Raw genomic sequence first — 22,432 nt, 5'->3', positions numbered from 1 at the left:
TTTACAAACAGAATAAAAATTGTTAAATCCACATATTCTTCATATGCTTCATATGATCATCCTGCGTCTGCTTCTCATTCTTTATAACTTTAATTTTTAAAGCTCTGCGCCATCGACTGCTACGAATTTGATGAACTAATATAACAGGAAACATCAAAACAACAATAGGAAACGCCTGAAATACTAATTCTTATAGTTTTATTGTTGAGTTTGTAGAACTGACATAAAGCCATACAACCAACAAATTGAATATTCGATGAGAAATACTTTCCTGTATATATACGAGAACAATCATTCCGAATGAATTAAGAAAAACTGCCACAAATTGAGAAACCGTTAAGAAACAAATGGCTTTTGTTGATTCTATCAGTTCTTGCTTTTGAAAACGAGCACCAACTTTGAAACGAGTTCTGAAATTTTATTATCATTGCTACTTCAATTCCAACAAAACTGACTGGTACTCGCATCGTTTATTGTATTTCAAAATAAATGTAGAAATACAAAAGTTAATAGTCGACAGGACAGCACACATTGTAAAATAATGATTTGCCCTAATATAACTTTCTTTTGGTGGAATATAGCATGCAAAATTATATTTATCAATGGGATCATCCCATACAATCAGTCTTCCTGTTGAAGAACTACATATCAGAACAAGTATTGAAATAACAGCACATTTAATTGCACTTTGTTTTTTCTTGTAATCTTTCGAAAAAGTAGCACAAAGTCTTTCGATGAGTAAACCAGTTTGTCCGTAGACCATTCCACTTGAACCCATTAAAATTATTTTGTAATAAAACACACATTCAATTTCAGGTTCCATAAAATTGCAGGGATCATTAATCATAAAAAAGCTTTTGTATAGCATACGGACGGCTTCGATTCCATGGAAAAATTGATACAGATTAGCGTAGAATAAGTTTTGGACCAACAGGATTTTGGTAGATATTTCGAAAAATGATTGAGTGAAAAGTATTTTCACGGCAAAGTATGTTGTAATAAATGTAAGAATAATAGCCAAAAGATAGACAAACTGAGCTGCTTTTTGATTGAGACTATCAAATCTTATAATAAGATCTTCATCGGCACAACTTGAATTAGACATTCTGGAATTTTTAAAATTGGAGTTTCTATTTAAAAAAAAAGAAAAACAAAAATTTTTTTTTTTTTTTTTATTCAGATTCAGATAAAAACTATAAGAAAGCAGTCATGGGTACATCCTTGCGCGGGAACACAGTTCCATAAAGTATGAAGCTTGTTTTGTTTGAAAATATTCATATACAAAAACACGTGATTGACCTTATATATTCTGAAAAATCAACTATTGTGACGTTAAAGTAGGTTTATTAGGTTGTGTTTTCAAACTGATTACTGATTTTTATTTCCCTCTTCTCCCATTCTGACAAAAAAACAAGTGTCTACGAACGATTGTCTGTTTAAAAATAGTAAACATCTAATTAATGATGGTGCCAAAAACAAAAGGAATATTTATTGAAACTTCACAATGTTCTGAAACACGTATTTGAAGAAGCAGAGGCGTTTTGAGATGATCCACGAAAAATGATGTGTTGCAGCTGCCCCGTTGTGGTGTATATTAATTGCTCTTTTCAAAAATAAATATACTAACAAAGAAAACAAAATCACTTTTATTAGTAGGAAATAGTAGAGATATAACATTTTTCTATTCCTTCTTATCTAACTCAATCTAAGAAACCATTAAAGTCATACAGTGGTTTTTTTCAGCTACGTTTGTAATTGAAAATTAAGTGGAATCCAAATTTTTTAAACAATTCGTTAAATCCACATATTCTTCATCTGTTTCATATGATCATCCTGTGTCTGTTTCTCATTCTTCATCTCTTTGATTTTCAAAGCTCGCTTAGACCGACTTCTACGAATCCGATGAACTAATATAACCGGAAAAATGAATGCTACAACTGGAAACGCCTGAAATATTCACTTTGAAAGTTGTATTGTTAATTTTGTTGAACTAACATAAAGCCAAACAACCAACAAAGAGTAAATCCGATAAGAAATACTTTCCTTGAAAAATATGAAAACGAGAAGTCCAAATGAATTTAGAAAAACCGCCAGGAATTGAGACATCGTTAAGAAACAAATGGCTTTTGTTGATTCTATCAGTTCTTGCTTTTGAAAACGAGCACCAACTTTGAAACGAGTTCTAAAGTCAAAGCATGATTTTTATTTCAATTGCGAAACTTACTGAAATTCGCATCGTTTGTTGTATTTCAAAATTGATAAATGAAAGGACAGCACACATTATGAAATAATTATTTGATCTGTGATAACTTTCTTTAGGTGGTATATAACATGCAATACAATATTTATCAAGGGGATCATCCCATACAATCAGTCTTCCTGTTGAAGAACTACATACCAAAATTAATACAGAAATAACAGAACATTTAATTGCATTTTGTTTTGTTTTATAATTTTTCGAGAATGTAGCGCATAGTCTTTCAATGAGTAAGCCGGTTTGCCCATAAACTATTCCACTTGAACCCATTAAAATTATTTTATAATAAAATGCACATTCAATCTCAGATTCCATAAAATTGCAGGGATCATTAATCATTTAAAAGCTTTTGTATAACATTCGGACTGCTTCAATTCCGTAGAAAAATTGATATAAATTGGTGTAGAATAAATTTTGGACAAGAAGGATTTTGGTGGATATTTCAAAAAATGATCGAGTAAAAATAATTTTAACAGCGAAGAATGTTGTGATAAATGTAAGAATAATAACCAGAAGATAGACGGAATGCAATATTTTCTGATTAAGACTTTCAAATCTTATAATAATATCTTCATTGGCACAGCTTGAATTGGACATTCTGGAATTTTTAAACTGAATCTCCGATTTGAGATCAAATTATGGATTCAGAATAGAACTATAAAAATTAACTTAATTTCTTCAAACTGCCTAGATTGGGAGAAAGTGAATTTGTTATTAATATTATGTAGACTTCAATTTGAGCATGAGAACTTTCGTCGTATCTTACTCGCAAATGTCTCGTCACGAGGAATCGACACGAGCTACAGTAATTCGTTGTCCGCGTGACGAGACTCATACCCGTAAGATATGGTGAAAGAAATACATTTTCATAATAAACAAATGTTTCAGAAAAAGACTCGAAAATTATACGAAAACAAAACTTTGAGAAGTAATAATCTATGGAAATTCTAATCTACAAAAAAAAACCTGAAAAATCAAGTATGTGGACGTTAAAGCGGGGTTATTAGGTTCTGTCCAATTGTCTACCTGCTAACTGATTTCCATATATTCTAACAAAAAACAAGTCTAGATTTTTATTGCAATTTCAATGTTCTGAAATTCGTGCGTAAAGGCGCAGGGTATTTTTGGAATGGGTCTCACCACGAGACAGTTTTCACTTTAGCCGGTGTAGTAGAATGGAAGCTTATCCTTTTGTTGTTTTTTGAAGTCTTATTAGCGACAGAGGCCTCATTATTATAGGTTGCTGAAAACATTCAAGTCATTCATACTTTGCACAATTTATTGGAGTTTGCACAATCTCTACGGAAGGACTCTCAGTGGGTAAATCAAAAATGGGGAAAGAAAAAAATAAACTATATATTGTCGGCTGAACAGCTAAAAAGCTGGCTGACATATTTGAGGGTAAAGGGACTGCTGTCAACATTCTATATTAGATTAGCAGTGACTAGCTATTTTGGGACCAGGAATGTTGAACGGGCAATTGGAGGAACTTGATAAAAAATGATGATAAGGATAAACTATGATGAAGGGAAAAAGGGGTAAAATCACATGAAAGCTGATAAAAATTTTGAAAAAAAGCTGAGACCGGATTACTTTTAAATTAGTAAAGTATTTTTAGAAGTCTTTTGATTAGAGATTTGTGTGATAGAGGTCAGAGCGTAAGTCTATGGATGGATTTTTGGAATTTGAGAAGAAATGGCTTTTGTACAGAAATGATACACGAGTGAGCAATCTGGAGTGGTAAAGTACGCCCTAATAGTGTCCTCGCAGACCGAGGTTCTCCACTGATGTCCATTTCGTACTGAAAGATGGACGACTTCTGGTTACAGGTGGATTGCCTCTGCGAATCCGTCTCAAGTGTGGTGGTAAATCGTTTTCATTGATTTCCGGATGGTTGAAATCACCTCCTGCCTCTAAATCGCGTCCAGTATTGGAGAGGCACATCATGGAACTGAAAATGAAGGTATTGAAGAACAGTCATTTGAAATATATTTATTTACCCAGCCACATTTCGTTGCTTGAGGGTGACCTTCGTTGGAGTCGTAGCCTTTCCACTGGTATGCATGAATCGTGGCTGATATCTAGCTACAACGTAATCTTCCGGAATAGAATCGTGTTCCTCGACCATCTTACGTTGCTGAAAAATAATAAATATTTGTTAAAAATGCTTAATCGAATGGAAACGTACATATGGAGGAATATTCTGGAATTCCGTATCCGATGGGTGAACAAACTCGCATCGAAGCCCATATGGGCAAACTCCAGATCCTCCACGCGCAAAATTCTTGCACAATTTAGTTTTGTATTTATTGTTCGGATAACGAGTCGGCTGAAAACGACATTTTGAATTCTATGAGATAAAATGGAATTAAACTCACAATATCAGAAGCTCTGAGCTCTTTGAGCCCATGAGCAAACTTGCACCGAGCACCCAATGCACAAGGATTAATTCCAGCTGCGTGCGTCATGCAAAGACGAGTCTTAAAGTTGTGTGGCAGTTGGCTGTCAACTTCTGGTTTGGCGAACCCACGGCGACCCAATTTCTCAACACGATTCTGAAAAAAATCATGTAATTCTTGAAGGGAAAAAAGAGCAACCTTATTGAAACGATTTTCCTTCTCAGCACTCATGGTATCGTCGTTGTGATTGTCGATGGTGATCTTCGAGATCTCATCGATGGGAAGATCGTCATGTTCAATAGGACTGGAAAATCAAGAATGATTAATAAAACGCTTATTAAACAAATCTAATTTTACCATTGATATCTTGATTGGCTATTCCTGTTTCGATCGCGTTGGACAGTCTCGTATTCGCGACTTGTTGGGAGCGGAGTCGACGAAGTCAACGGAACTGTACGCGTGGTGCTTATTTGAGCACCCGATTTTCTCAGTTGTTCAGACTGTTGAGGATTAGTCGACTGGATTTGTGGCATCATACTCATTTGTTCAGAAAGCATAGGAGTAGAAGCAGCTTGCATTGGATGGAAGTACATTGGAGCAGCTTGTTGAGCCATTTGACCCAATGGTTGCTGATAATAAAATATCTGCGGTTGTCCAGATTGTGCAACGTGCTGTCCTCCTTGCTGCGGCTGGGCCATATAAAAGTATGGATGACCAGCAGTCATCATTTGCTGTTGAGCGGGAACCTGTCCAAATTGTCCGTTTGCATCTTGATAGTACGGTGGTGTGCCGAACTGTTGAGGTGCTCCGTTTTGTGCCGTGTACGTTGGAATTGGCTGATTGGGCATGGAAGATCCGTAGTAGTATTGCATCTGTAATTTATTTTGAAAAATAAATAATAAGTTTCACGGTTAAAAACCTGCGAATCGTAGATTTGAGGAAGTGGATGCTGCTGTTGATGTCCTGGAGGTGGTTGTGGTGGCTGTGCCGTTGCTGAAGAAGACAATGATCCACCGGCCAACGGCGCACTATTGGATGTTGCTGTCATTTTCTGTCTTAAAAATTCACTGTTGAGGAATAGTCGAGAGAAACTAGAGAAACGGAGTAAAAAACACATTGTTTCATGGAGGAAGAACATTTCGAATATTTAAAAACTGCAGAAAATTTGCTCTTGTAGCTGAGCATTTTCGAGGTTTTCAAAATGGTGACTAATTAATGTACAAGAGTATTGATGTCCTTTTCAAAACGAAAAAAAATTCGAAAAATGAACTGGAAACCGACGAAAAACAAATATACGACATTTCTTGAGTTTTCAGGCAGAATTACGAACTGCCCGGCATACTTTGAAAGGATAAAAATGTGAAACGCTGAGAAAAATAATTTAAAATAAACAGAACGAATGAAAATTGTTCCTTTGAAGGAAAAAAGCAAGATAAATTGCGCCGCCGCGCCTCGACAAAGACAAATATAGATTAACCAAGTGACTACGGTATTCGTAGAGAGACACTACGAAGTTTTCATCCTATGCGCCTTGAAAAATTTCGCAACTGTAATTACTGTATTTATGAACTTTTCAAATTGGCAAAATAAAACCTGAAAAATCAATACTTGTAAATAAACCTTTCGTTTTTTTTTAAGTTGAAATTTCGAGAGAAAAATAATGTAAATTATTACTTCATTCTTTGTGAGAAAAAAAAACAAAGAATCATCCATCAATACAGCCCCACCAGGTACAGTCTACATCATTTTGGAATTTTCTATTCACAATCTGTCTAATGTTTCGATGTAGTTCATCTGCAGCTAAAAAAAAGAAGATTAATTTAAAAAAAAATAAAAATAAAATAAGATTAATTTTTCAAGATTCTCACCAATTACGTCGATTGTCCATTCATCTTTGCTTCTTGGCTCAGGTTTCAAATGGACAATTGTGGACTGTCTGATCGTATTGTCAGGTAACATGAAATCCACATTTGCATAAACGGACTTCTTATCTTCACTGTATCGTGCAGTTGTGATAACATAGTTTCCTTTTTCAAATATTTCTGACCACGTTCCAGCCAAATCTTAAAATCACAATTACCAATCCATCAAAATATTTCAAAAAATATTTTCCCAAAAAAAAACGGTAGAGGGCATAAATTTTTAACACCTACTAGGGAAACTTGAAACCAGCAACTTCCTATCGTCCGGTGTTCCGTGAATAATATAGTACCGAATCACATGAAAATGAAATTCAATCTATGTTTCAGCTGAGATATCTGTTGCCTTACAGTACGTAAATAGTAGAAAAGAAACAAAAAACGGAATTGTGATCATCGCAACTATTATTGATGAATTGGATATGTAATTCATAAGTAAATAAAAGAGAAGTAAAATCGGAAAATATACCATTAAATTTCATGTATTTTGATTTTGGCGTTTGGTTTTTGTTTTCACTTCTCCTGAAAAACGCAAAAGTGATGTAATGCACCTCGGTGAATTGTTTAAAAATGTGATTCATCTTCCAAATCTACTTAGAACAACTATAAACAAAGTAAAGAGAGATTCGTGGCAATTTGTATTACTCGAAAACTTGAACAACATTAGACATACCAAAAATCATTCTGAATAAACATATCTAAGCTCTTGATTTCATTATAAGTCTCCTGAGAATCGTACTTCTCAGACAAACGCTTAGTTGTCTAATTAGAATTAAACCAAATAATGGGGACATAATTAATACGCTTCCTATTCTAATCCAATATGGATTTTCCAATCAAATATGGTTGAAATCTAATCCAATATGGAACAAATCTAATGAAAATGGTTGAAATCTAATCCAATATGGAACAAATCTAATGAAAATGGTTGAAATCTAATCCAATATGTAACAAATCTAATTAAATATGGATGTCTAATCTAATACGGAACAAATCTAATCTAACATGGACAAATCTAATCCAATATGGATTTTATAATAAAATATGGAGCAAATATAATCCAATATGGCATTTCTAAACAAATATGAATTATGTCCCTATTATATTTGGTTTAAATCTAATTAGACGACTAAGCGTTTGTCTGAGTTATGATCAGAACAAACGCAATTTTCTGATCGTTTCTATGGATATCAAATGATTGACGTTATTCATTCATATTATTTCATCCCGTCCAATGACCAACCTCCAGCCGTTCAGACGATAAGATTATCAGACCCTGCAATTTTCTCAATTTCCTTTTTGACTCAATTTTCGTTTAAGATCTATGTCGTGTGCTTTTTCATTATTTTATTTTTTTGGTGTTTTGTTTTATGTTCTTTTCTGTTTTGGACTATATATTTTTTGAAATTTTCTTTTTTTTTTAATATGCCCAGTTTAGATTGAACATTTTCACCGAATGAACGTGAGAAGGTAGACTATCAACACTCTTTTCCTATAACTATTAGTCTGTCTGAAAAGGTTACTCAGTTCTCCTGAATCAAAAATAACAATATTTACCTACAAAAATGTGAATGCTGGATTTATTTTTCTAATTTTTTTATTTGTTAGAAATAATACTGATAAAAAATATTTCCAGAAAATGTCCAACATAACCAGCGCATCTGCAGCTCAAATAGATCATGCGTCTAGTTGGAATTTCCGTTTCGCAGTGTTTTGCTCTCAATTGTCTATAATTTCTACTTTCATTCTATCAGTTATAGCTGTAAAGTGGATATTTACAAAGTCCACATTTCAGACATCAACTAAAATTATCCTAGTTTTTAACTTTGTCTATGCAAACATACACCAATTTATGTATGCAATTATATCAGTGAGTTGATGTTTTTTTGTTGAAGTTTTTGATAGTATCTTCGATGAAGTTAATTTGAACATTCGCTTCTGGTTAAACCTACTTTGAAATTACAAAAAAAAATCTAGATTTCTTGAAACATGCATGTTGGTAAAGTGGTTTTTTTGAGGGAGTCTCAACTGATTTTGAAAACCAAGAGACCAATGAACATTTATAAAATTATAAAATATAAAAACGTTCTATTACAGCTGGGCATGGCTTACAAAGGAATATTTTTGCTTGATGAAACATGTGAATGGCTGATAACTGAGAAGGATTGCCTTCTATACACGGAAGTTCTATACGTTGGAATTAGTGGAATGATTTACTCACAGACTGGAATTTTAATTGAGAGGTAGGCGTTTTAACGAGAATATTTTAAAATTATATATCGCATTTTATTATAGAGCATTTGCTACCTTATACAGGAACTACACAGCAAAAATAAGTCGATTAGTTGGTATAATCATCTCAACTTTTGTGCTCATAATGAGTATTGCCACGTATCAAATTATAATCAGTGACGATCCTCTTGAAGGAGTAGTACTTTCATGTTTTGTCCCGGCTCAACATAGTGCTCAACGAGCCAACACATTTCTATTTATTGCATTGATTTTGACCTTTGTAAATTTAATTTCGTCAGCAGCCGTGATGTTTTATAACAAAAGATTGGAGTATAGGTAAGCCAAAATTTTTCAAATAAATTACTAAATCAACCAGATTAGTTTGTAGCATTCGGTATAAGGTCCGCGAAAGATTCAAGAAGCGTGAAGCAATTTATTCAACTCACACTATTTGCGTAGTATGCATGGCTCAATTTGTAACAATGCTCGTGTACTCATCAGGAGTTCTTATACTTCGATGCAACATGAGCAATATATTGCTTACTACATTTTATAAATTAATTACTTGGGTTTATGTGAGTGGAGAATTACTATAAATTATAGAAATCATCTCGAAATTTTCAGACAGTTCAATATAACGCTCTTCTATTTCCTCTTATTCTGATTTTCCGGATTCGTGCGACAAAATTGTCCAGAACAAAGAAAATTCAGGACATCACTAGTGCTAATCAATCTCAAACGGAACATTACAACCAGATTACTTCGGCGTGGAAAATCACTTGACCACCTTACATCTTAAATACAGTTTTTTGTATTTGACTTTTTTAATGGGGAATCAAAGGATCCACAAACATGAAATAAAAGTGACAAATATTCAATCTTCATTTTTTTCTAAAGCACAAGGAGCTCTTAATCTAATTTTTCTTCAATGTTCCTTCGGTCTTCACATCCTTTTTCTCCGTCTTTTTCGTCTTCTCCGCGTCTTCGTCAATTGTTGGGAACTCGTCAGTTTCCGGAGTCACGATTGGATTCGTTATCTCTGGGTTCTGAAAATTAATGCAGTTAAGTTATTCATTTTTATCGTGTCACCAACCTTATCTCCTTCTTGACGTTTCAAAGATGGTGCATGCTGCTTTGGAACCGTCTCATCCTTCGATTTTTCCTTCTCCTGAGTCTTCTCTTTTTCCTTAGTTTTCTCCTTTTCCTTGGTTTTCTCTTTTTCAATTTCTTTCTTTTCCTTTGCATCCGGCTTTTCCTCCTCCGTCAATTTATCCGGTCTTTCAGGTTTGTCCTCACTCATAACCTTCTCCTCCGTCTTCTTCTTCTTTGACTTCTCCGATTTTTTAGACTTCTTCGAGCCCTTCTCTGGTTTCTTCGATTTGTTGGACTTCTTTGAATTCGCTGGATCTGGTTTCTGAAAAAAAATAGTTAGGGTTATTGAAATATTCTTTAAAATACCTTCGCCTCATCCACATCTTTACTTTTTGGATCCTTCGGATCCACTGGAGCCTTTTCTTCTGCCGCAGGTGCAGCAGGCTTCTGAGGCACAGCAGATTGCGGTGGAGGTTTAGGTTCGTTGAGTGGTGAAACCGATTCAGTAGAAGCGGTTGGCTTCGGTTTCTTTTTTTTGCCGCAAATCTGAAAAAAATCAAGTTAGCCAAACTTTCAAAATGTCTCGTTCCAAAATATTTTACGCACACGGGTCTCGTAACTCGAGCACCGAGTCACTGTAAAGTTTTTGAAGGCAAGCTATCCAAAACCGAAACGAGTTACAGTATCTCGGTGTTATCGTGACGAGACCTATGCGCGTAAGATATGACGAAAGTTCTCATCAATATTGACGCCTGCATAATAAACTTCTTAAAACTCACAAAAACGAGGTATCCAAGGGAAAGAATCGAAGCTGTGAAGAGCATTTGAATATAATCCATTTTCGATTATCTTCACTAGACAAACCAACGATTGATAATTTCCTTTTGCTCGTAGATTTTAAATACTGATTCGTTCGATCAATATTCAATATGATGTTTTTTATTATGCAAGAGGTTACAGTGTCACGCTTGCAAAAAAAATTTCAACGTTTTGTTAAAATTAATTTGAGAAAGAACGTGTGAAAAATTTATAATATTTTTCAATAAAACAAATTTTTCACGATTTGGTGAAAAAACAAATCATTTCAACTTTACCTTTTTTTTTCAAAAATGAATAATCTGGTCGTGAATCAAACAGTTCTTCCGGATATATCGAAACCCAAATGGGATCAGGGAACTTATGCGGGTATGTGTTTGCTTTTTTCAGTTGAGATTTGGTAAAACTTGTTGAATTCCAGGTCGTGCAAAGCACTTTTTCTCGTCTACTAATCCTCTCACTCTATTTTCGTCACGAATCCAACAGGAAAAGTGTAAAGAGATTGTGACAAATTATAAAACGGGTGTAATAAGTCCAACGTTAACTGTTGATGAACTGTGGAAAGCAAAAACGTTATACGATTCCACGTATCATCCGGATACCGGTGAGAAAATGTTCTTTTTGGGGAGAATGAGTGCACAGGTTCGTTTGAAAAATTAGGAGCACAGAACTTAAAGGAACATAAATCTATTTTCAGATGCCGGGGAACATGGTTACCACTGGAATGCTTCTTGGTCTCTACCGTACATTGCCTGGTGTAGTATTCTCACACTGGTTCAATCAATCCTTTAACGCAGTTGTCAACTATACGAATAGAAGTGGAAATAGTAAAGCTACCAACGAACGTCTCTTCGTGTCTTATTGCTGTGCAACCAGTGGAGCGATGACTGTAGCACTTGGACTTAATAAAATGGTCAAAGTATGTTACAGGGGAAATTATAAAATGTTTTACCTATAATTTCTAGAATAGTCACGGTCTTGCTGCTCGTCTAGTACCATTTGCTGCAATCGCATTGGCAAATGCAATCAATATTCCAATGATGAGAAGCAAGTAAGTGAATTGGGAACTATCTGAGATATGATTTGATTTTCAGCGAAGCCAGTGAAGGAATGGAATTGAAAGACGAAAATGATCAACTTGTCGGCAAATCTCAGAAAATGGCTGCATTGTCAATTGCCCAGGTTACTTTGAGTAGAATTGCAATGGCAATGCCATATATGGGTAGGTATTTGGTTCAGCTTAGCTCTTAATTAATTGCCCAATAAATAATTCTCAAATTACCATTTCCAGTAATGACACCGATCATCATGAACCGCATCACTCGTACCGCATACTACCGTACACGCCCTTGGATGCAAAAATACTCGGAGATTCCAATCCAGACTTTGATTGCCGGCATCGGACTCTATTTCACCACTCCACTGTGCTGTGCCTTGTTCCCTCAGAAAAGTAGCGTGGAAGTTGAGAAGCTGGAGTCAAGTGTGCAAAAAGAAATCATGTCACGTCCGAATCCTCCAAAAATTGTGTACTACAACAAGGGACTTTGAGAAGATCACAAATTTCATTGAATCACTTCCAAAAAGAATAAAAATTGATGTTTGCATACGCTTTGAGAAACTATTCACAGTTCATATTTATAATTAACACAATAATTTCATAATGAAGAATTAAAAAGCAATATGCGTCTTTCAAAAGATCTTGTTGGCAAACAACTTGACAACCCAACACAATTCTTTGTCTGACACATGATAAAATTGAGCTTCCCATGAATTCTTATAGTTAGATTTGAAAAATTGGTGAGCACACTTCTGCCGTTGCCTTTTTACAAACATTCAAAAAATTTTAAAGTCATATTATAATGAAGTTTTCCAATTTTTACTTATTTTCACGTACTCTCAATACCCCCAACGACTACAAAATATTTTAACTAACTTGCAGACTTTTTGCGGCTTCTAATTTGGAAACATCATGATAAAATCCCAAAAATAGTGTTCCACATTGATACTTTGATCTTCACATTGTTTGATAACTGAAGCTCATCTTACGTGGGCACTCAAAACAAAGTGAAAATTGAAAAACTACACACATTATCAAGAAAAACGAAGCCACTTTTTAGTGTATTTTATTGGGAAATTTCTTAAAAAAATACGACCGAAAATCTAGAATTTTCAAAACACATATTTTCTGATTTCTGTCATTGCATAGGATTATTGTTTTGAAATTATCTTTTCGATGCAAATATTCACTATATTGCTACTTTTTAATATATTCCCCTCGATATTTGTACAAAATCTGCCGGACACTACAGTTGCACCGAGAACAAAGAGAACGGTAATTTTAGCAGTTCCTTCTTGAATTTGGTGGTTAAAAAAATTTCTTGGAACAATATCAAATCAACCCATTTTTAAAATTAATTTTGATATAAATGATTTTGAAATAAACACTCGAATTAAAAAAAATAGTAAGGTTTTAAGATAAAAATCGGAATTGCCGCTGCTCAACGAATTCAAACGTCATCAATCGGATGGTCAGTGTGTGGTGGAGCTGTGCCGTTGGCTATTGAAAGATTGAAAGAGATGGGATTTGTTAAAGATTTTGATTTTGAGTAAGTTTAATGCTTAAAATCACCAAAAGTGTTATTTTGTGCTTTGAAGAATAGATCTATTTTGAGAAAAACTACAAACTCTAACAGCGGAATCCTTTGTTCCGATCTACGAAATAAAATGAACACACTAATCTGGAGATCACTCTGGATGAATGTTTTGTTCATTTTTTGAATTCGAGTTTTTATATACGTTCTTTGCTTGTGGCGTGGATCACAGCGTATCAAGTTTTGTTTTGTTCTAATGATACGATTTTTATGAAATGTTTATCTCTTATTATTTCCAGATACATAGTAGACTACACAGAATGTGATCTGGGCAGTGTCGTACGTGCCGGAATGGAATTTATCAAAACACATAAGGTCGATGTAATAATCGGACCACCATGCGCACAGGCTCTCCGGCTTATGTCATTTCTAGCCGAGAACTATAAGAAGCCAGTTCTTGGATGGGGATTTGTGAGTGACACGGATTTGTCTGATGTCATACGATTTCCGCACTTGACAACTGTCATACCCAACTCATTGATGTGAGTGTTGAAAAGATTCAAGAACTGGAATAAATTTATTTAAGGCTTGGTTATGCTGCTTCAAAAATGCTGACAACATTCCATTGGAATCGAGTTGCATTGTTGTATTATTTCAGTGACGTTAAATATTGTTCTGGAGTTATGAATGATATAGAGGCAACATTTAATGATCCAAGTACACCAAATGTAAACATAGTGATCAAAGCTGAAATTTATTTGAATGATAATGAAACAACAGATAATGTTTTCCAAACTGTAAAGTCAAGAGCCAGAAGTTAGATTTTCTATCGTGGCTCTCCTTATTATCATTCTTACAGTAATCCTTTGGTGCACACAAACATCAGTGGAAAAGCGAGATTATTTAATTAAAATAGCAACACATGATATGATAGGGGATGAATATGTTCACATTATGCTATCAATGAGAAATGTTGCATTTGGAACACAAACGTCGCTTGGAAAACCAACTTGTTAGTTTGACTTGCCATAAGATTTACTGTGATTAAGACTTTAATTTCAGTCAGTCAATCAGGATTGACACCTATTTGGGAATCATTCACAGAAGGCACAGATGGCTTCGAAAAAATGGCTAAACAAGCGGCGACTAGAATGTTTGTGGTGAGAATAAACATGAATCGTTTAAGATTTTTCATATTTAAAAAATATTTCAGCTTGATGTAAACAGTGAAGTTGCTGATAAAAAATATTTGGAATACATGCAAAAAAATATCATAAAAGCAGTTCAGTCACCACCTATGAATTGCTCAACTGTTGAATGCATGACTGCTAATACCACTGTATGCGTTTATAGAAAGTATTCATAAAATCTTAAAATGACTATTTCCAGATAATGGGAGGTTATGCTCGTCATTTATTTGACGTTGTTTATCTGTATGGAATTGCGTTAACACACACAAATTCAACAGATCCTGCAGTTTATGGTGACGTGGATGTGTTAGTTCATCAGTTTGTTACTTCTTTTCAAGGTATTCTCGGATAAACTATTTCCCACGTTTTTTTCTTCATTTTAAATTTATTGAAAGGTTTCAGGAATGACAGGGCATGTTGTGATTTCACCAAACTTAACCCGGATGCCAATTTTTCAACTATATGGACTTAACTCGGACTATGACCAAGTCGCCCTTGTTGACTTCACTTATACCAATTCTGTGATGGTACCCGTAGGCTTCTTTCTTGTTCTCTATCCCTGCAGTGATAACTTTTAATTTTCAGAATGTCACACTCTTCTACAAAGACGAGGGAGGCGCTGTCTGGTCTTATTATGGACACTCAAGGCCATTAGATATTCCAATTTGTGGCTTCCTTGGAAAATCATGCCCTGTTTCGTTTTGGGAACAATATAAAATTTTGATTTTTGTGGCAATAGCTGTAATTGTTTTGATGGTGCTCATCATGATAATTGGCTGCCTCTGTGTGATAAGCGGTAAACGTGCGGAACGAGCAAGAATAAATGCAGAATGGCAAGTTCCATTTGCAAAGCTAATTGAGTCAGAGAAACAAGTTCGTGGTAAAGGGGCAAGTCGGAGATCTCTTCAATCAGCTCCATCCATATCAACTGGGCACAGTGGAGTAACAACTGTCAGCGACTTTTGTGAGAACTATACGATGATGATGTATGAGAAAGAAATGGTATTAACTGCTAAATATCAGTACACCCATTTGACAAAAGCAGACAAGGAACGATTTGTAAAAATGAGGAAACTGGATCATGAAAATATTAACAGATTTATTGGTTTATCAATTGATAGTGCTCATTTCATTTCTGTAACAAAATTATGTTCAAGAGGGTCACTTCAAGATATTTTATCGAGAGGCAATTTTTCAATGGATTATTTTTTCATGTTTTGTATTATCAGAGATGTGGCAAAGGTTTGATTTTCGATTTATTCAATTTTAGGTTTAAAGACGTTTGTTTTTGCAGGGTCTGGAATATCTTCATAAAACATTCCTACGTCTTCACGGGAATCTCCGATCAGCCACGTGTCTTGTTAATGACAGTTGGCAAGTGAAACTGGCGGAATATGGAATGGACAATCTTGTTGAAGAGCAAACTCCTCCAAAGAAACGACTGTTATGGGTTGCTCCAGAAGTATTGAGAGGTTCTCTCAGTGTTAGTCAAATGGAACCTTCTGCTGATATATATTCATTTGCTATAATAGCATCAGAGATTTTGACAAAGAAAGAAGCATGGGACATTTTGGACAGAAAAGAAGATTGTGAAGGTAGGAGTTTTATTGATAAGATGCCTCGACAGATCTAGGTTTTCAGAAATAGTATATAATGTTAAGAAGGGTGGACTGTTTCCAATACGTCCAGAAATTATCACAGACATCCATGATGTAAATCCAGCACTGATTGCTTTAGTGAAAGACTGTTGGGCAGAAGTTCCAGAGGATAGGCCCACGGCGGAAAACATTTGCTCACAAATGAAAGGATTAGTGTCAAAGTACTTTATACTTTTAAATCATTTTAATTTTTGAAATAATTGAAATTAAGACAAAAAACAAACCTCATGGACCATGTTTTCAATATGTTGGAAGAATACACTTCAACGTTGGAAGAGGAAATAGAAGAACGAACGAAAGAGTTAACTTTAGAAAAGAAAAAAGCAGATATTTTATTAAGCCGAATGCTCCCAAAACAAGTGGCTGAAAGACTGAAAGCTGGGCAAACTGTGGAACCAGAAGGATTTGATTCAGTGACAGTATTCTTTTCCGATGTTGTAAAATTCACAATTCTTGCTTCAAAATGCTCCCCATTCCAAACTGTGAATTTATTAAACGACTTGTACAGCAATTTTGATACAATAATTGAGCAACATGGCGTATATAAAGTAGAATCAATCGGTGATGGATATCTTTGTGTATCAGGGTTACCAACAAGAAATGGATATGCACACATCAAGTAAGAAAATGTCATGTACTATTTTTAAATTAAATACTTTTAGACAGATTGTGGACATGTCGCTGAAATTCATGGAATACTGCAAAAGTTTTAATATTCCTCATTTGCCACGGGAAAATGTTGAGCTGAGGATTGGAGTGAACAGTGGTAGGTTCTGAATAATGAATCATTTTCAAATTCATACAAAAATAGAAAAAAAGCTTTAGGACCCTGTGTTGCCGGAGTTGTCGGTTTATCAATGCCTCGTTATTGCCTCTTTGGAGATACTGTGAACACTGCATCAAGAATGGAGAGTAATGGAAAACCATCCCTTATACATCTAACAAACGATGCTCATTCTCTTCTAACCACTCATTATCCAAATCAATACGAAACGAGTTCCCGAGGAGAAGTAATTATAAAAGGAAAAGGAGTTATGGAAACATTTTGGGTGCACGGCAGATTTGGTGAAATGGAACCAACCGAGTTAAGAAGCATTAGTAATCGGTCAACACCACCAGTAACCAACGATAGATGGATTCCAAATCCATCAAGCTCTCATGGATCACGTCCTTCGAGTGTATATGATCCATTACAGGGACATCAGAAATTTAAAATGGATACATTGAAAGTAGCGAATTGAAAATATTTTGTATGAATATTATAATAAACTTCTCAGCATATCACAGAAAATAGTCACATTTCCCAGATTAATTTCATTAGAAGTTTAATTGCAATCTTATTTGAAAAAAAAACCATTTTGTGTTAGGTCTACATGAACTTTTTCAGCTAACTTTAATAGTGCTCCAATCGGATATTCAGACACCGAAAGTATGCAAATATATTTTGTAAAATAACTGAAGATTATCTAACGTGGACTCAAAAAACAAAAAGGATTTGGAAAAATACGCACATTTTTAAGAAAAGTGAAGCCACTTTTTAGTTATTGTCTTTTTTTCTCAAAAAATTCGCGACATAAAAATTATCAAAACACACCTGTTTTCCTTTCTGCCATTTCGCGGAATCATTAATTCAAAATGGTCAGTTCGATTTTAAAATTCGTTATTTTAATACATTCTACATTCCACTCAACATTTGCACAAAATTTGCCAGACACCACAGTCGCTCCAAAAACAAAAAGAACGGTAATTTTTTAAACTTTTACTGTAAGCAATGGTTTAAAACAATTTTAATCAAAACACACAGTAGAAACTTGTTTGTGATTGAATAGTTTTAGATTTCGAAATTGTAAGATTAAAATAGAACTGCATTTTCAAATGATTTTCAGATAAAAATTGGAATTGCTGCTGCCCAACGTACTCAAACTTCATCAATCGGATGGTCAGTGTGTGGTGGAGCAGTTCCAATGGCAATTGAAAGATTAAGAGAATTTGGATATGTAAAAGATTTTGACTTTGAGTGAGTGTTTCACGGAATTAATATTTTTCTTTTATCAACTATAGTGGTCTTTAAGGAAACTGTAGAGGCAAAATTTTCTCCGATTTTTTAGTGTTCCCTTTTTTTTAAACTAAAAATTGAATCTCGGAATGTCTTATCATTTTCTGATTGCCTCCTAATTTTCCTAAAAGGTGTTTCATACTTTTACTTTCAGATTTATAGTAGACTACACAGAATGCGATCAAGGCAGCGTCGTTCGTGCCGGAATAGAGTTCATCAAAACTCACAAAGTCGATGTGATAATTGGACCACCATGCGCACAGGCTCTCCGAGTCATGTCATTTCTAGCCGAGAACTATAAGAAGCCAGTCCTTGGATGGGGATTTGTGAGTGACACGGATTTGTCTGATGTCATACGATTTCCCTATTTGACCACTGTAATTCCCAACTCGTTGATGTGAGTTTTGATAGGATTCAGGAAGTGAAATTTATAGTTCCGGATTTTATGCAACCGCCAAAACACAAAAAAAAAGTATTAATTTTTTTAGAAACACATTTTAAAAAAACTTGTGAGTGCTTCAGATATAGGAAAATTACCAAATATTATATAAAAATGTCTTTATACTTTTAGGCTGGGCTATGCTGCTTCAAAGATGCTGACAGTATATAACTGGGGTCGAGTTGCAATGTTATACTATTATAGTGACATAAAATATTGTTCTGGAGTTATGAATGATGTTGAAGCAACTTTTAATAATCCAAGTACACCAAATGTAAACATAGTGATCAAAGCTGAAATTTATTTGAATGATAATGAAACAACTGATATTGTTTTCCAATCCGTCAAGTCAAGAGCAAGAAGTGAGAATTTACGAAGATATTAAGCCTGAATTCCGTTTTACAGTTATTTTTTGGTGTACACAAACAGCTATTGAAAAACGAGATTATCTAATTAAAATAGCAACACATGATATGATAGGGGATGAATATGTTCACATTATGCTATCAATGAGAAATATTGCATTTGGAGCGCAAACTTCACTTGGGAAACCGACTTGTTAGTTTTGTCTAGTACTAGATTTAATGTAAAAACAATTGAATTTTCAGTTAGTCAATCAGGATTGACGCCTATTTGGGAATCATTTACAGAAGGGACAGATGACTTTGAAAAAATGGTAAAACAAGCAGCCACTAGAATGTTTGTGGTAAGAATTCTCAAAAATCGTGTAAGATTTTTCATATTTAACAACAATTCAGCTTGATGTAAACAGTGAAGTTGCTGATAAAAAATATTTGGACTACCTGCAGAAAAATATAATGAAGGCGGTGCAGTCACCACCTATGAATTGCTCCACTGTTGAATGCATGACTGCCAATACCACTGTATGTGTTAAAAAAAAACATTCATAAAATCTTAAAAGGATTTTTTTAGATAATGGGAGGTTATGCTCGTCAACTATTTGACGTCGTGTACCTATATGGAGTTGCGCTAACAAATACAAATTCAACAGATCCAGCGGTATATGATGATGTGGATGTTATTGTACCTCAGTTTGTTACTTCATTTCAAGGTATTGAGCTTTGTAACAGTTTCGTCGATGTTAATCGTGAAACTTGAGGAATGACCGGAAAAGTTGTGATCTCACCAAACTTAACCCGAATGCCAATTTTTCAACTATATGGCCTTAACTCGGACTATGAACAAGTCGCCCTCGCCGAATTTACATATATTGATCCTATAATGGTATCATCGACGTTTTTTTTTCTTTTTCAACCCTATAATAAAAATCCTTTACCATTTCAGAATGTCACACTTTCCTACAAAGAAGAGGGAGGAGCAGTTTGGTATTTTTATGGAAACTCGAGGCCATTAGATATTCCGATTTGTGGTTTCCTTGGAAAATTTTGCCCTATTTCGTTTTGGGAACAATACATGATTCTAGCTATTGTGTCAATATCTGTAATTGTATTGATGGTGATTATAATGATTATTGGTTGCCTATGTGTGATAAGTGCGAAACATGCAGAACAAGCCAGAACAAATGCGGAATGGCAAGTTCCATTTGTGAACCTGATGGAATCTGAAAAGCAAATTCGAAGCAATGCAACAAGTCGGCGGTCCCTTCAATCAGCTCCATCAATTTCAACTGGACACAGTGGAGTGACAACTGTCAGTGATTTTTGTGAGAACTATACGATGATGATGTATGAGAAAGAAATGGTATTAACTGCTAAATATCAGTACACCCATTTGACAAAAGCAGACAAGGAACGATTTGTAAAAATGAGGAAACTGGATCATGAAAATATTAACAGATTTATTGGTTTATCAATTGATAGCGCCCATTTCATTGCTGTAACAAAATTATGTTCAAGAGGGTCACTTCAAGATATTTTATCGAGAGGCAATTTTTCAATGGATTATTTTTTCATGTTTTGTATTATCAGAGATGTGGCAAAGGTTTGATTTTCGATTTATTCAATTTTAGGTTTAAAGACGTTTGTTTTTGCAGGGTCTGGAATATCTTCATAAAACATTCCTACGTCTTCACGGGAATCTCCGATCAGCCACGTGTCTTGTTAATGACAGTTGGCAAGTGAAACTGGCGGAATATGGAATGGACAATCTTGTTGAAGAGCAAACTCCTCCAAAGAAACGACTGTTATGGGTTGCTCCAGAAGTATTGAGAGGTTCTCTCAGTGTTAGTCAAATGGAACCTTCTGCTGATATATATTCATTTGCTATAATAGCATCAGAGATTTTGACAAAGAAAGAAGCATGGGACATTTTGGACAGAAAAGAAGATTGTGAAGGTGGGAGTTTTTTTTGTTGATAAGATGCCTCGACAGATCTACGTTTTCAGAAATAGTATATAAAGTTAAGAATACGTCCGGAAATTATCACAGACATCCATGATGTAAATCCAGCACTGATTGCTTTAGTGAAAGACTGTTGGGCAGAAGTTCCAGAAGATAGACCAACTGCAGAAAACATTTGCTCACAAATGAAAGGATTAGTGTCAAAGTACTTTATACTTTTAAATCATTTTAATTTTTGAAATAATTGAAATTAAGACAAAAAACAAACCTCATGGACCATGTTTTCAATATGTTGGAAGAATACACTTCAACGTTGGAAGAGGAAATAGAAGAACGAACGAAAGAGTTAACTTTAGAAAAGAAAAAAGCAGATATTTTATTAAGCCGAATGCTCCCAAAGCAAGTGGCTGAACGATTAAAAGCTGGGCAAACTGTGGAGCCAGAAGGCTTTGATTCAGTGACAGTATTCTTTTCCGATGTTGTAAAATTCACAATTCTTGCTTCAAAATGCTCGCCATTCCAAACTGTGAATTTATTAAACGACTTGTACAGCAATTTTGATACAATAATTGAGCAACATGGCGTATATAAAGTAGAATCAATCGGTGATGGATATCTCTGTGTATCAGGGTTACCAACAAGAAATGGATATGCACACATCAAGTAAGAAAATGTCATGTACTATTTTTAAATTTAGTATTTTCAGACAAATTGTGGACATGTCGCTAAAATTCATGGAATACTGCAGAAGTTTTAAAATTCCTCATTTGCCACGGGAAAATGTTGAGCTGAGGATTGGAGTGAACAGTGGTGGGTTCTGAATAATGAATCAGTTTGAAATTCATACAAACAATAGTGAAATAAATAATTTTAGGACCCTGTGTTGCCGGAGTTGTCGGTTTATCAATGCCTCGTTATTGCCTTTTCGGAGATACTGTGAATACTGCATCAAGAATGGAAAGTAATGGAAAACCATCACTTATTCATTTAACAAGTGATGCTCATTTACTTCTTCTGACTCACTACCCTAACCATTACGACACGAGTTCCCGCGGAGAAGTAATAATAAAAGGAAAAGGAGTTATGGAAACATTTTGGGTGCACGGAAGAATTGATGATATAGCTGAACCAACTGAACTAAGAAGTATTTGTAAACCGTCAACAGTAGCAAATGAAAGATGGATTACACCGCCAGCACCAAAACCAGAGATTCGATCAGTGAGCTCTCATGGATCACGTCCTCCGAGTGTGTATGATCCACTGCAGGATCATCGAAAATTTAAAATGGACACATTGAAAGTAGCGAATTAGAAACTAAATTGTATAATTTCCGAACTCTATTCAGATCTAGACAGTTGGATTAACTGACGTAGGGCTGCCATTGTTTTCTGATTAATTTAACATTTGGAAATAAAAAATAAAGACTGATAACATGATTCAACTTATCACGAGGACATTAAAT

General features: G+C 34.8%; 7 protein-coding genes, 1 non-coding gene and 2 pseudogenes across 10 annotated transcripts; 4 read left to right on the top strand and 6 right to left on the bottom strand.

Moving 5' to 3' along the window:
- Positions 1–22: 22 nt before the first annotated feature.
- sra-2 (Serpentine receptor class alpha-2) lies at positions 23–1,105 on the bottom strand (the record flags this gene model as incomplete). The annotated part of the gene is made up of 3 exons (NM_063643.1): positions 23–175; positions 224–410; positions 456–1,105. The coding sequence occupies 3 exons, from the start codon at positions 1,103–1,105 to the stop codon at positions 23–25; spliced, it is 990 nt and encodes a 329-aa protein (NP_496044.1).
- Positions 1,106–1,631: 526 nt separating this feature from the next.
- On the bottom strand, positions 1,632–2,854 carry sra-15 (annotated as a pseudogene). Its single transcript has 3 exons — positions 2,225–2,854; positions 1,996–2,182; positions 1,632–1,947 (listed from the first exon to the last, which is right to left on the bottom strand). Coding segments are annotated over exons 1-3 (1,133 nt in total).
- Positions 2,855–3,526: 672 nt separating this feature from the next.
- mex-6 (Zinc finger protein mex-6) lies at positions 3,527–5,711 on the bottom strand. Its single transcript, NM_063642.8, has 7 exons — positions 5,576–5,711; positions 5,014–5,528; positions 4,855–4,960; positions 4,636–4,812; positions 4,446–4,586; positions 4,258–4,394; positions 3,527–4,208 (listed from the first exon to the last, which is right to left on the bottom strand). Exons 1-7 carry the CDS (start codon positions 5,702–5,704, stop codon positions 4,010–4,012), a joined length of 1,404 nt encoding a protein of 467 aa, NP_496043.1. The 5' UTR covers positions 5,705–5,711; the 3' UTR covers positions 3,527–4,009.
- A 650-nt stretch (positions 5,712–6,361) lies between these two features.
- Positions 6,362–6,715, bottom strand: AH6.17 (PP_kinase_C domain-containing protein; the record flags this gene model as incomplete). Its single annotated transcript, NM_001267287.3, has 2 exons — positions 6,525–6,715; positions 6,362–6,456 (listed from the first exon to the last, which is right to left on the bottom strand). Exons 1-2 carry the CDS (start codon positions 6,613–6,615, stop codon positions 6,362–6,364), a joined length of 186 nt encoding a protein of 61 aa, NP_001254216.1. The 5' UTR covers positions 6,616–6,715.
- Positions 6,716–8,214: 1,499 nt separating this feature from the next.
- Positions 8,215–9,685, top strand: sra-1 (Serpentine receptor class alpha-1; the record flags this gene model as incomplete). The annotated part of the gene is made up of 5 exons (NM_063641.4): positions 8,215–8,445; positions 8,673–8,818; positions 8,871–9,143; positions 9,196–9,382; positions 9,432–9,685. The coding sequence occupies 5 exons, from the start codon at positions 8,215–8,217 to the stop codon at positions 9,588–9,590; spliced, it is 996 nt and encodes a 331-aa protein (NP_496042.1). The 3' UTR covers positions 9,591–9,685.
- Positions 9,672–10,830, bottom strand: AH6.3 (uncharacterized protein). The gene is made up of 4 exons (NM_063640.3): positions 10,679–10,830; positions 10,266–10,445; positions 9,901–10,221; positions 9,672–9,853 (listed from the first exon to the last, which is right to left on the bottom strand). The coding sequence occupies exons 1-4, from the start codon at positions 10,736–10,738 to the stop codon at positions 9,722–9,724; spliced, it is 693 nt and encodes a 230-aa protein (NP_496041.1). The 5' UTR covers positions 10,739–10,830; the 3' UTR covers positions 9,672–9,721.
- Positions 10,831–11,003: 173 nt separating this feature from the next.
- sfxn-1.1 (Sideroflexin-1.1) lies at positions 11,004–12,318 on the top strand. Its single transcript, NM_063639.4, has 6 exons — positions 11,004–11,084; positions 11,137–11,357; positions 11,413–11,634; positions 11,681–11,766; positions 11,810–11,937; positions 12,007–12,318. Exons 1-6 carry the CDS (start codon positions 11,009–11,011, stop codon positions 12,261–12,263), a joined length of 990 nt encoding a protein of 329 aa, NP_496040.1. The 5' UTR covers positions 11,004–11,008; the 3' UTR covers positions 12,264–12,318.
- Positions 12,319–12,948: 630 nt separating this feature from the next.
- gcy-1 (Receptor-type guanylate cyclase gcy-1) lies at positions 12,949–17,395 on the top strand (the record flags this gene model as incomplete). Its single annotated transcript, NM_063638.1, has 15 exons — positions 12,949–13,047; positions 13,191–13,321; positions 13,606–13,848; positions 13,893–14,122; positions 14,166–14,318; positions 14,369–14,466; positions 14,520–14,645; positions 14,696–14,834; positions 14,899–15,029; positions 15,082–15,738; positions 15,791–16,091; positions 16,138–16,315; positions 16,366–16,773; positions 16,817–16,920; positions 16,980–17,395. The coding sequence occupies 15 exons, from the start codon at positions 12,949–12,951 to the stop codon at positions 17,393–17,395; spliced, it is 3,414 nt and encodes a 1,137-aa protein (NP_496039.1).
- A 394-nt stretch (positions 17,396–17,789) lies between these two features.
- gcy-2 lies at positions 17,790–22,283 on the top strand (annotated as a pseudogene). Its single transcript has 15 exons — positions 17,790–17,897; positions 18,041–18,171; positions 18,365–18,607; positions 18,782–19,011; positions 19,055–19,207; positions 19,258–19,355; positions 19,408–19,533; positions 19,583–19,721; positions 19,770–19,894; positions 19,955–20,611; positions 20,664–20,964; positions 21,015–21,175; positions 21,226–21,633; positions 21,677–21,780; positions 21,845–22,283. Coding segments are annotated over exons 1-15 (3,423 nt in total).
- On the bottom strand, positions 22,018–22,076 carry R134.4. The gene has a single exon (NR_051545.1). It is a non-coding gene; the product is annotated as an Unclassified non-coding RNA R134.4 (non-coding RNA).
- Positions 22,284–22,432: the final 149 nt, after the last annotated feature.

Source organism: Caenorhabditis elegans, chromosome II (assembly GCF_000002985.6).
Source record: "Caenorhabditis elegans chromosome II".
Classification (NCBI taxonomy): Eukaryota; Metazoa; Nematoda; class Chromadorea; order Rhabditida; family Rhabditidae; genus Caenorhabditis; species Caenorhabditis elegans.
The sequence above is the reverse complement of the archived record's forward strand: the minus strand, read 5'-3'. Positions and strand labels throughout refer to the sequence as shown.